General features: G+C 40.3%; 1 protein-coding gene across 2 annotated transcripts in view; it reads left to right on the top strand.

Annotated features, from left to right (window-relative positions):
* gmppb (GDP-mannose pyrophosphorylase B) overlaps window positions 1-13,534 on the top strand; it is a 28,164-nt gene extending 14,630 nt beyond the window's left edge. Inside the window, exons 8-10 of one of the 2 annotated variants that reach the window (XM_062037941.1) lie at window positions 10,074-10,201; window positions 10,277-10,459; window positions 10,526-13,534. In XM_062037941.1, the coding sequence (XP_061893925.1) occupies window positions 10,074-10,201; window positions 10,277-10,459; window positions 10,526-10,657 (443 nt within the window). In that variant the 3' untranslated portion in view covers window positions 10,658-13,534. Of the gene's footprint in view, window positions 1-10,073; window positions 10,202-10,276 lie in introns of both variants that reach the window. The other variant, XM_062037940.1, reaches the window with a different exon arrangement.
* Window positions 13,535-13,785: the final 251 nt, after the last annotated feature.

The raw sequence follows: 13,785 nt of genomic DNA, 5'->3' as shown, positions 1-13,785 counted from the left end.
TCTCTCCGCTCTGAAGTCCTTGGGCCAGAACAACATCCTTCTGTTGATTACCACACATGAAAGAGCACAGGAACACCTTCATGTTGCTCCCCCCCCCGTACATAGTGGAGTTTTACGATCCGTACTCTTGGTAGGTTTCAAAGACAGCTTTTGTCTTCTTGTCAGGAACTCATTTCAACACAAAGTTTTTTGTGATAACTTACAAACAATTATTCTAACATTATTGTTTATAATAATAAAAAATAATAAAATTATCATAAAATTATGACAATATTAATTTGCCACTGGTATTACGACAATATAGGATCAAAATGATAATGTACCGGACCAAATTCTGAATGGCGCCACAGGCTGAGTCGATGCGTTTGGGGGTACTTGCGTTTTCTCTGCGGTGGTGTGCTCACACCATCACAATGGCGATCGGAATGTTTGGATTTCAGGTGATTAAACCCGGCATGGGGTAGGTCTTCGCAGAGAAACACCCCCTTGATATTTCCACATTGCACGTTTGATGTACCTATATGAACATTTCATATCATTACCACCAAAATGATCACAGTTGTCATTACTGGTATTATCGAGGTATTGTATGTGCTGAAAATGTCATTGTACACACAAAGTTCATTTTTTAAATACATTTACACACGGTTGGAAAAGCCACTATTTTGCATGGTTTGTGTTTCTTATGCTTCACTGATCTTATTTTAGTCTTATATTATGGTTTTGTCTGTTTTAAAGGCTCAACTTTTATTGCGTTAAATATCGGTTTGTACTGTAGCGCTTTAAGATTTATGCAAATAAAAACTGCGCAACAAATAAAATGTATTATTATTATTTGTTATTTCTGTCGGGCGTTGTGGCGTCCTACTCTGTTCAGCGGTACATGAACGCACCGTAAAAAAAAATAAAAAAAATAAAAAAATCCGATTTGGTCCACTTTGGCATGCAATGTAAACATAGTCTTTTTTTACACACGCAGATCTGTTTACACACACACACAGATCTGTTTACACACACACACACACACACACACACACGCACACACACACACAGATCAGATTAGGATAGGCATTCGCAAATTGTGCTACAATAATACTTGTATGTTTTTCAGAAATATTGAAGTATGGCCACATCGCAGACATTCATTACCTGTCAACATTTCTAAATACGTACCATTTGTGGAAAAAAAAGATTTTTATTTTAATTACAAATCACCTTTAAATCAATAGAAATAAATAAATAATCCATGGCCTAGAAGGGAGTCGAACCTACGTCCCTTGCATCACCAGTGTGTTGCTAACCACTGTAATCAATATGTCTGCGAGGGAGTGGATTCAATATTTGGTTAGTGAGGAACATTGGCGTTGTTAGGCCTATTTTAGGGGGGCTTAAGCCCCCCTAAATAATTTGGTGTTAAAAAATAAAAAAATCTTTTTTTTTAAATTTTTTTAAACAAATACATGCCGACACATTCATTATAAAGTGGCCCGAATATGAGTTTAAATAAATAATCATATAACCTGTCATTATTCACTCAGTTTCCCCTCACTTCATAGTGTAAGGTAGAGAGCCCCTTTAGTGTGTCGCTATCCAATCCATTCCACTTGTTCATATAGAAAATGCCCACATCACTCAAAATCCAGTCCGCATTTTCTCTGCGATCTTGCTTGCGGTCCTGCAGGTGTACGAAGCACATTAGCACACAGCACTGCAGAACAAGAACCTTGTGTCTGCAATTGTAAATAATTTAGTTTTTAAGTTTTGTGTTTCTTGTAGAATCTATATAAAGTAATATACATGAGCCTATTGTTAAAATAATGAAAACAACATCATTAAATATTAGGGATGTCCGACAATATCGGCCGATAAATGCGTTAAAATGTAATATCGTAAATTATCGGTATCGGTTTATTTATTATCTGTATCGGGGTTTTTTTTCTTCTTTTTTTTTGTTTTTTTATTAAATCAACATAAAAAACACAAGATACACTTACAATTAGTGCACCAACCCAAAAAACCTCCCTCCCCCCATTTCTTTCTGTTATCAATATTCTGGTTCCTACATTATATATCAATATATATCAATACAGTCTGCAAGGGATACAGTCCGTAAGCACACATGATTGTGCGTGCTGCTGCTCCACTAATAGTACTAACCTTTAACAGTTAATTTTACTCATTTTCATTAATTACTAGTTTCTATGTAACTGTTTTTATATTGTTTTACTTTCTTTTTTATTCAAGAAAATGTTTTTAATTTAGTTATCTAATTTTATTATTTTTTTTAAAAAGTACCTTATCTTCACCATACATGGTTGTCCAAATTAGGCATAATAATGTGTTAATTCCACGACTGCATATATCGGTTGATATCGGTATCGGTTGATATCGGTAATTAAAGAGTTGGACAATATCGGAATATCGGATATCGGCAAAAAGCCATTATCGGACATCCCTATTAAATATATTTGTTTTATTGTATTGTTACATTAATAGCTGTTGTATTATTATAGGATGGCTTGTTAAACATTTCATAGGATTTTCAGAGGGAGGAAAAACCAAAACATTTAATATAAAATGTAAAATGAATAAATACATAAAAAGAAAAAGAAAAAAAATGGTTAAAAGCCATCGTCCCAGGGAGGATTTAATTTCGTCCCGTGCATTTTTATTACCGTCCCCGGGACGACGGGACTACATTAATCTCAAGCCCTGGAAGTTACATTTTATTGTTTGCATTATTTGTTTCAGAATTGCACTTTGAAGATGGTCCCTCAGCTATTTGACAGCTTTGGCTCTTTTTCAGATCAGCAGACGGACTCTAAGTCTTTCTTATTTACAGTATATATACCGTAATTTCCGGACTATAAGCCGCTACTTTTTCCCCTCGTCCTGGTCCCTGCGGCTTATACAAGGGTGCGGCTTATTTGCGGCCTGTTCTTCTCCGACACCGACGAAGAGGATTTCGGTGGTTTTAGTACGCAGGAGGAAGACGATGACACAATGATTAAAGACTGACTTTTCATATAGCGGTAGGCTGGTTATTTTGATAACGTACAGGCGAGCACTTTGTATTACTTTGCACCGTTGTATTATTTGTACTCTGCACGAATGCTGTTCGCCATGTCAAAGATGTGAAAGTTTGATTGAATGATTGAAAGATTTATTGTTAATAAATGGGACGCTTTGCGTTCCCAAACAGTCATCTCTGTCCCGACAATCCCCTCCGTGGTAGCAGGAACCCCTATATACTACGCTAATTACACATCAAAACCCTGCGGCTTATAGACGGGTGCGGCTTACCGTAATTTCCGGACTATAAGCCGCACCTGACTATAAGCCGCACCAGCTAAATTTAGGGGAAAATACAGATTGCTCCATATATAAGCCGCACCCGACTATAAGCCGCAGGGTTTTGATGTGTAATTAGCGTAGTATATAGGGGTTCCTGCTACCACGGAAGGGATTGTCGGGACAGAGATGACTGTTTGGGAACGCAAAGCGTCCCATTTATTAACAATAAATCTTTCAATCATTCAATCAAACTTTCACATATTTGACATGGCGAACAGCATTCGTGCAGAGTACAAATAATACAACGGTGCAAAGTAATACAAAGTGCTCGCCTGTACGTTATCAAAATAACCAGCCTACCGGTATATGAAAAGTCAGTCTTTAATCATTGTGTCATCGTCTTCCTCCTGCGTACTAAAACCACCGAAATCCTCTTCGTCGGTGTCGGAGAAGAACAGGCCGTAAATAAGCCGCACCCTTGTATAAGCCGCAGGGACCAGAACGAGGGGAAAAAGTAGCGGCTTATAGTCCGGAAATTACGGTATATATGGAGCAATCTGTATTTTCCCCTAAATTTAGCTGGTGCGGCTTATAGTCCGGAAATTACGGTAAATGTTTCTCATTTCTATTCAGACTTCCATACAGTATATATTTAATTTCCTTAACGGCTTGCCATAATATATATATATAAATATATTATATACAAGCCAAATTATCCCGATCCAGATATTACTTTATTTCAAGTAATTAAGTAATATTTCCAGGGCTTGAATTTACAACCATTTAGTCACATATGTGCCCAAAATGTAATCTGTGCAACTTCAAAATATTTGGGAACAAACAATTATAGTATTGTGAGCTAAAGTTGTGGCATTAGCCTCTATGTTGTGAATGGATAACATAGAGGCTAATGCCATGACTTTCATTGTGTTTCAGTGTATCTTGAAGGATCATGCAAGTCATTGTTTCTTGTTGATGCTGTAAACAAAATGTCACTGTGCTAACCCATGTTTGTTGTTGTACTGAACACACATTGAAAATAAACCCACTGAAATAATAATAATAATCCAATCCAATCCAATCCACTTTATTTATATAGCACATTTACACAACAAGAATGTTTCCAAAGTGCTGCACAGCCATGTTAAAAACAATATTAAAAACAATATTATGCTACACCAATGACTGAATAAAAACAAAGAATAAATGAATAGAAAACCAATACAGAGAAAATATAAAAAATAAATATGATTAAAAGCGATTTTTAAAGGGTAAAACCAATTAAAACAGTAAAATAGACATCAAAATGTATTAAAAAAAACACACAGGACAACAGAGGACAGAAGACCACACAACTCACGTAGTGTTAAAAGCCAAAGAATAAAAGTGGGTCTTAAGACGAGACTTAAAACACTCCACTGTGGGAGCAGTTTGAACATGGAGGGGCAGAGTGTTCCAGAGTTTAGGGCCGACCACAGAGAAGGCCCTGTCTCCCCTGGTTTTAAGTCTCATCCTGGGCACCACGAGCTGGAGCTGGCTCTCGGACCTCAGAGCGCGCGCAGGAGTGTAAATTTGGATGAGGTCCGAGATATACTGAGGTGCCAGTCCATGTAAAGCTTTAAAAACAAACAGCAAGGATTTAAAATCAATTCTAAAATGAACAGGGAGCCAGTGCAAACTCCGAAGAATTGGGGTTATATGCTCACGTTTCCTGGCCCCTGTTAAAAGTCGTGCTGCCGCGTTCTGGACTAACTGCAACCGGGAGAGAGCTTTTTGGCTAATGCCAGCATAAAGTGCATTGCAGTAGTCCAGGCGACTTGAAATAAAAGCATGCACGACTTGTTCAAAAAGTTTAAAAGATAAAAATGGTTTTACCTTTGCTAAAAGACGAAGATGATAAAAACACGATTTTAAAACGCCATTGACTTGTCAAATTTAAAATCGCTGTCTATAGTGACGCCAAGGCTGGTGACTTTGGGACGCACATGATTTTGCAATGGTCCCAAGTCAGTGAGGGCCGGACCAAAAACTGAAATTTCCGTTTTTCCCTCATTCATTATTAAAAAATTCTGGGCTAACCAAGCCTTGACATCACATAGACAGTTGAGAAGGGGTGTCAGGGGGCCGTGGCCTTTTGAAATTGGCATATAAATTTGGCAGTCATCTGCATAAAAGTGATAAGACACTCCATGTTTCTTAAAAATCTCTCCAAGAGGGAGAATGTACAAGGAAAACAGAATGGGGCCTAGAATGGATCCCTGGGGGACACCACAGTAAAGCGGAGCAGAAGAAGAGGTGGCGTCCCCCAGCCTGACAGAGAAGGACCTCTCTGACAGGTAGGATCTGAACCACTCTAATGCAGTCCCCCTGACACCCACACAGTCTCTCAGGCGCTCTAAAACAATTGTGTGGTCGACTGTGTCAAAGGCAGCTGTAAGATCTAAAAGCACTAAAATGGCAGAGCTACCAGAATCGGACATTAAAAGCAAGTCATTAAACACCTTTAAAAGTGCAGATTCTGTACTGTGCAAAGCCTTGTATCCAGACTGAAATGGATCTAAAGTGCTATTTTCATCTAAAAAAGGCTGCAGTTGCGCTAAAACACAATAACAATAACAATGATTAATTTCTAAGTCTTTGTTAGCCGTTTGTGAAGTTTTGTGCTCGTGCGCTACGTTCGCTCGCATCCTGTGCATCTCCTGGGGGCTAAGCCCCCCCTGTCCTTAAAAGCTAGTGACGCCCCTGGTGAGGAACTCTGATATAGTGTAAATAAAAACTATTCTAAAAACTATGGACCAGCGGACCTGATCGCAGCACCGGGAGAGGATTTAGTCTTTTAATGGACAGTAAAATACGGGGGAAAATCAGGACTGGGAAAGAAAGACAAAAAAATGATTTTTTTGCAAAAATGTCAACATAACATCTGGTTTTGTCATTGTTGTGTCGATGATAAAAGTTGTTTGACCAAATTTTTTCGCCTGCACAAAAATGTGCTGCATCACTGATAAACACAATGTGTCCAGTTGTTGTTGTTGTTGTTGTTGACATGTGCGCTCGCTCCCCACAGCTCACAGCTCCAGACGACGTAAGTGCTCTTTAATCCCAGCAGACACTGTGGTGAGGAGCACTGGATCAGAACCTGTGCTAAACAGCAGGGTTCTGTTCCGGTCTCCTCGAGATGTCCCGCCCCTATACTTTACTAGCACCGTCTAGCACTGGAGTCGGCAACATTTACTACGCAAAGAACCGTTTTTGCCCCATCTTCCAATAAAGAGAAATAGTCCGGAGCCGTTTATAAACTTCAATAAAAATATAATCTATACTAATATGGACTTGGACTGGAGTCACATTAGTGAGACCCACCAGAGGTCTTTTGACTCCTGATTCAGGTCCAAGTCCCTGAATCTGTTCCAAACCTTTCATCAAACCCTCTGGTTGAGGTTGCCGACTCAAGTCTAGACGTTTGATCGCAGTCTAGGTTGAAAGAATCACTTGATTGAAGTACAGTGTTTTATTTTCCTTTATTCAAACACAATGTTATAATGACCAATAATAAGGGCGACAGGTGATCAGATAACCACAGCCCCAGCTGGGCAATCTACTCACCTGCCGCTGGCTTCGAGGCCAGTCCTTACACACCCGCAGGCCCGCAGACCACGCCCCCCTCCACAATATACTTGTTAGATAAAACCCCTGCCTTGTTTTTAATGAATACTTAGGCCTATTACACTACTGTTTTTTTAACGTTGGTCATTCGGGTGGTACTTGGTGAGCCTATAGTGTTTTCTGAGGTGGTACTTGGTGAAATAAGTTTGAGAACCACCGGTGTCAGGTTCAAACACTGATGACATCTATTAAACAAGACAAGAGGCAAAGAATCAAACAGAGACAGAATTCAATGTGGTTCAGTGAGGAGAAACGTGCACATCTGTACCTTTTGAACAGTGTCATTACGTTCTGCCAAAAGAGTGCACGCCTCCTTCTTTAATTTTGGACCCTCCCCTCCCCACCACTGTTTCCAAAGGACAAAGGTCGCAAAAATTTCACAGAAAAGGTCGTAAACAATTAACAGAAAAGGTCAGTTCAAAAAGAGTTTGTAAAATAGTTCAAAAGAGGTCCATAAAATAGTTTAAAAAATACCGTATTTCCTTGAATAGCCGCAGGGGCACTAATTAATTTAAAACCTCCTGTCACTCCGGTGTTTACCGGAAGCCTGCGGGATGGCCGTGCATGCGGTAATTATTTTAAAACCTCTTCTCACTCCGGCGTTTACCAAAAGGAATCCGGTAAATTTAGGCGTGCGCTTTGAGTGTGATGTAAGCATACCATCATGAAAAGCACATTTAATAAAAAAAAAACATTATTATGATCTTACCTGTACTTATAAATGGAGTCCATTTGCAGCTCCTTCTGACCAAAAGCATCGATAACTTGTTTATAGAAGTCTTCATTACTTTCTTTCTTCCGTTTTAAAAGTCTCTCTGTCTCGATGGAGATATTCCTTTAATTATTACCTCCTGCTTCCATTGAAAGTCCAGTTTAGAAAACTGTTTTATTTTAGATACCGGTATGTAATCCTCCTTGTTAAAAGTTCAGGCAGAGGCTGCGTGTGTTCACTTCTTCTGCAGTACCGGAAGTCGCAAGAAGGATCACTAGCGCGGCAGCGCCCTCTACCACCAGGAGGTTTAATGACTCATACAGTATTTGACACACGCAGCTACGGTATATTAATAAAACATAGCTGCTTACTGTTCTTTTTAGCATACTGTACCGGTATTCAATAGCTTGGACCTTAAATCCTACTGAATAGCTCTTTATCTGTTTTCCTTTGTGCGATTGTAAACTACTGAAAGCAGCTTCCTCCATTTTGAAAATGAGGACAGGTAAAGCGTCACTCGTGACGTAACGAATTTGACCCGGTGGAAGTTCTAGCCATGTGCTAAATATTTTGCGAAACGAGTTTGACCCGGCGAAAATTATAGACATGCGATAATAAAATTAATATTTTGCGAAACGAATTTGATCCGGCGTCAATAATGAACCGGCGATAAGGCCAAGCATGCGTTAATTATTTTGAGAAACGAGTTTGACCCGGCAGTAATTCTAGACGTGCGAATACTATATTCCCTGCGCCAATTCAAGGAAATACGGTACTTCAAAAAGAGGTCGTCTGGAAATTGGGCAGATCCTGTCATCTCTGCGCTTTGAAGTCCTTGGGTTAGAACAGGGGTCGGCAACCTTTACCACTCAAAGAGCCATTTTGGCAAGTTTCACAAATTAAAGAAAATAATGGGAGCCACAAAAAATTTTTTTTAATTTAGAATGAAAAACACCGCATATAAAGCTTTAATTGCTTTGTGCTATGTTAACCAGGGATCTCAGACACACGCACCGGCACGCACTTTAATATGGAAATTTGATGTCAGTGCGGCCCGCGAGATTTGAATCAATGGCGCTTGATAGCGTCATACTTGCCAACCCTCTCATTATTTCCGGGAGACTCCCGAATATCAGGGAGTGATGGCACTGCTTTTGGCGCCCTCTACAGCCTGCCCAAACAGTGTACCTGCTCGGCCACATGTAGAATGCAGCTTCAGCTTGCTCACGTTAGTGACAGCAAGGCGTACTAGCTCAGCAGCCACACAGCTTACACTGACGGTAGCCGTACCGTATAAAACAACTTTAACACTGTTACGTTACAAATATGCGCCACACTTTGAACCCACACCAAAAAAGAATGACAAACACATTTCTGGAGAACATCTGCACTGTAACACAACATAAACACAACACAACAAATACCCAGAATCCCATGCAGCACTAACTCTTCCGCTCAACCGACGCACGGAGGGGGGGGGGGGGGTGTTGATGTGTGGGGGGGTTTTGTGGTAGCGGGGGTGTATAATCTAGACCGGAAGAGTTAGGGCTGCATGGGATTCTGGGTATTGGTTGTGTTGTGTTTATGTTGTGTTACAGTGGGATGTCCTCCAGAAATGTGTTTTTCATTCTTTTTTGGTGTGGGTTCACAGTGTGGCGCATATTTGTAACGTAACAGTGTTAAAGTTGTTTTATACGGTACGGCTACCGTCAGTGTAAGCTGTGTGGCTGATGAGTAAGTATGCTTTGCTGTCTCCTACGTGTGCAAGTAAAAGCTACATACAACATGTGGCCGGGCTGGCATGCTGTTTGTAAATGCTATAGAGGACAATTACTGCAGTGCAAATAGGGCACGCCCTTAATTTAGTAATTAGAGTGAAAATAGGATTATATTTGCCCTGGGAGTTATCTAGGAGAGGCACTGAGATCCATAAGTCTCCTGGGAAAATCGGGGGGGTCGGCAAGTATGCAGCTGAGCCGCATCAGAGTGGTCAAAGAGCCGCATGCGGCTCCGGAGCCGCGGGTTGCCGACCCCTGGGTTAGAACAATATCTTTCTGTTGATTACCATACATTACCTTCATCTTGCTTCCCCCCCCCTCCACAGTGGAGTTTTACGAGCCTTACTCTTGGTAGGTTTCAAAGACAGCTTTTGTCTTCTTGTCAGGAACGCAATGTAATACAAAGTTTTTCTGATCATTTAGAAACAATTATTCTAACAACTGGTCTAGGTCCTTGACTAGGCTCCAGCTCTGTGACTTATTGACTGTGTCGAATCAGCGATGTCATGTGCCAGGAACCTGCCAGTCACATGACCCCTGACTTCCTGTCAATCACATGAGCGTGCGGTTGAGTAGGTGACAAGAAAACTGGTCGTCTTGTCTCAAGGTGTCCATGTCTGCAGGTTTCTGGATGGACATCGGTCAGCCCAAAGACTTCCTGACAGGAATGTGCATGTACCTGCAGTCGCTACGGCAACACGCCCCAGAGAGGCTGCGCACGGGGCCCGGGTTCCTCGGCAACGTTCTGGTGGTCAGTTCCCCTCCTTGAAGCGCCATCCAAACCAGATTAGGCATGAAAGTCGGTCATGCTTGTTCCGTCCCGCAGGACCCGACCGCTCAGATCGGCGACAACTGCACCATCGGGCCCAACGTGACCATCGGCGCCGGCGTGGTGGTGGAAGACGGCGTGCGGATAAAGCGCTGCACGGTGCTGAAGGCGGCCAGAGTCCGCTCGCATTCCTGGCTGGAGAGCTGCATCGTGGGCTGGAGCTCCTCCGTGGGCCAGTGGGTGAGTGGAGGTCGAGCCTCGGCGCGACCCGACGTCCCGTCCTCACGTCTCGCCGTGTGCCGCCAGGTCCGCATGGAGAACGTGACCGTGTTGGGGGAGGACGTCATCGTCCACGACGAGCTCTATCTAAACGGCGCAAACGTTTTGCCGCACAAATCCATAAGCGAGTCGGTGCCGGAACCGCGGATCATCATGTAGCGTCATCGGGACGACCGTCTTCTCCTATGAACATCCTAACTAATTCAGAATGAGTCCATGGTACCGAGGAGGAACCAGAGAAACCTTTATTTTTTTTCCCCTTTTCGTTGTGGTTTTGAGCCGCACTTGCCTGTCTTCCAGGCTCAGATCATGTGACGGAGGCGTCAGGAAGGACCATAGTTCAATGTCTGAGCTGTGAACACCACTTTAATACAAGAAGGCTCTTTACAGAGTAAAGGACCGCGCTTCATTTATGCACTGAACGGCGACTGATTACTACCCTTTTTTTTTTTAGCTCCGTTGTAGGGTGAGCTGCCGTCATTACTTGGTTTGGCCACTAGGGGGCAGCAGAGCAATATAGAATAGAATAGAAAGTACTTTATTGGTCCCTGGGGGAAATTCAGCACCACAGTTCGCTCACAATAGACCAGGGGTGTCCAAACTTTTTCCACTGAGCGCCGCACACGTAAAAATTAAAGCATTTTGATATTTTTCATTTTCAAACCATAACAAAATATATGGATGTATTTATTTATTTTACCTTTAGGGGTCCTGGGGGCCATAAAGGGTGTCAGTCATTAAAATGTTAAAAATAAGTGAAATTATTATAATTTTTTAAATTATTTAACACTTACAGTAAATCTCTATAATAACTTCAAGTTGATATAAAGTAATACAAAATTTAAAAAAATAAGGTTTTATGTTGTTTTTTTTGTTTTTTTTAATGAATTTATTAATCAATCAACAAAACAATACACAACAATACCACAATAATGCAATCCAATTCCAAAACCAAAGCCGTCCCAGCAATGTTAAGAATAACAACAAACAAAAAAGCAATTGAGAGCAATTGAGGACACACAAACATGACACGGAACAATACAAATGTAGTGAAACAAAAATGAAAATTATCGACAAGAGCATCAATATTAGTAATAATTTCAAAATAGCAGTGATTAAAAAAAAACCTCATTGATATTATCATTAAAAACATTAATAAAAAATAATTAAAAAATTAGAACTGAACAATAGTGTCTTATGGCTTTTCTGTCAAAACTGAAACTGAAATATGCAGTATTTAGTAATTAGAGCCCTAAAATATCAATAATGCAGGACACCATTGATTTTAATTCTTTAATATTTTTGAGTAATCACAGTGAAAAGATCAATAAAATACCACTAAATATATTTGGGATCCAAAAGGTGCCCCCACTCGTAAAGTGATGCATTTTTATTAGGTTTTTCTTTTACTTTCAACACTTAAGTTAGGAGATCAACTTCAGATATATCTGTCCGTTTTACGTTTGAACTATTATTTTGTTTGTTTTATGCGCTTTTGTCAAAGAAAACGTTGATGTTTTTATATGGCAACTACGCAATATATGCAATATTTACCACATAAAACATTTTAAAGTGAAATATTTGAAGTAATTGGAGCCTTGAAAATAATTCATTATAACATGGATTTTTTTGTCATTATTATTTTTTTTGATCAATGGCAAAAAAAGAAAAAGAAAACAGCCTGCATGGCAGCTTTTGTGTCAACATTGCAACTTTTTCTCGTTAGATTTCACCTCATTCCATTTTTTTTAATGCTCTTTTTTATTTTTGCAATAGCATTTCCAGAATGTGTAGCGGGCCCGTAAACAATTAGCTGCGGGCCGCACTTTGGACACCCCTGCAATAGACAATAAATGCTATACAGCATTATTCACATGTGAATAATATAAATATATATATATTCTACATTTAAGTGCAGTCAAAAAGGAACATATGCATTATACAGTCTGATGGCTGTCGGTATGAAGGACCTCCTGTGTCGTTCCGTGTTGCATTTTGGGAGTCTGAGCCTTCCACTGAACGTGCTCATTCTCTCCGCCAGGTCCGAGTGTAGTGGGTGGGAGCTTTGCTAGACTCCTCCTCTCTGACACCACCGCCAGAGAGTCTAGCTCCACTCCCACCACGTTACTGGCCTTCTTTACCAACTTGTCCAGCCTGTTTGCGTCCCTCGCTCTCAGTCCGCTGCCCCAGCAGGCCACGGCGTACACGAAGGCGCCCGTCAAGCAAAAGTCAATGTTACCAAGAGAAATGATAAAAAACAATAGTTCCTGGGTCCAACTGCCATCATATTTTTTTAATTCAGCCTTTTTTTGAACTAACTCAGTGGTTCTTAAACTTTTTTACCACCTCAGAAAAAAAACATTCATGTACAGTAGCAAAGTAAGCCTAAATATTCATTAACAACAAGGCAGTGGGTTTTTTTTAACAAGCACCGTAAATTCCGGACTACCGTATTTTTTGGAGTATAAGTCGCTCTGGCCGAAAATGCATAATAAAGAAGGAAAAAAACATATATAAGTCGCACTGGAGAATAAGTCGCATTTTTTGGGGAAATGTATTTGATAAAAGCCAACACCAAGAATAGACATTTGAAAGGCAATTTAAAATAAATAAAGAATAGTGAACAACAGGCTGAATAAGTGTAAAAAAAACCTACAGTATAATATATAACACATTCCAAAAAAACTGCGACTTATAGTCCGAAAAATACGGTACTTAGTCCATAAGTAACAAACGTGTACTTCATGTTTAGTGACATGCTAATTCTTAATTTTACACTTTTTTTCCCCCAAATTCCATTGTATGTTATACTCTTCTGACACCACCAGATGGCAGTATAAGTGTCCACATAAGTGGCCATAAGACCCCAATTCAGTAGTGCACACAATTTTGGGAATAAGAGCTAAAAGGTGCTGTCCACGCATGTGGCCACTAAGGCCTTTAGAGGTTTTTAATAGTCTAGTCATCTAGCACAGTGGTACCCAACCTTTTTGTAACTGCGGACCGGAGGGGGGGGGTGTATGTTTTTTTCTTTGTCATAAAAAAATACAATCGTGTGCTTACGGACTGTATCCCTTGCAGACTGTATTGATATATATTGATATGTAATGTAGGAAGCAGAATATTAATAACAGAAAGAAACAACTCTTTTGTATGAATGAGTGTGAATGGGGGAGGGAGGTTTTTTGATTTGGTGTACTAATTGTAGGTGTATGTTGTGTTTTTTATGTTGATTTAATAAAAAAAAATATATATATATATATTTTTCAATTTCTTGTGCGGCCCGG

The sequence above is a fragment of the Entelurus aequoreus genome, linkage group LG26, assembly GCF_033978785.1.
Source record: "Entelurus aequoreus isolate RoL-2023_Sb linkage group LG26, RoL_Eaeq_v1.1, whole genome shotgun sequence".
Lineage (NCBI taxonomy): Eukaryota > Metazoa > Chordata > Actinopteri > Syngnathiformes > Syngnathidae > Entelurus > Entelurus aequoreus.
The sequence above is the reverse complement of the archived record's forward strand: the minus strand, read 5'-3'. Positions and strand labels throughout refer to the sequence as shown.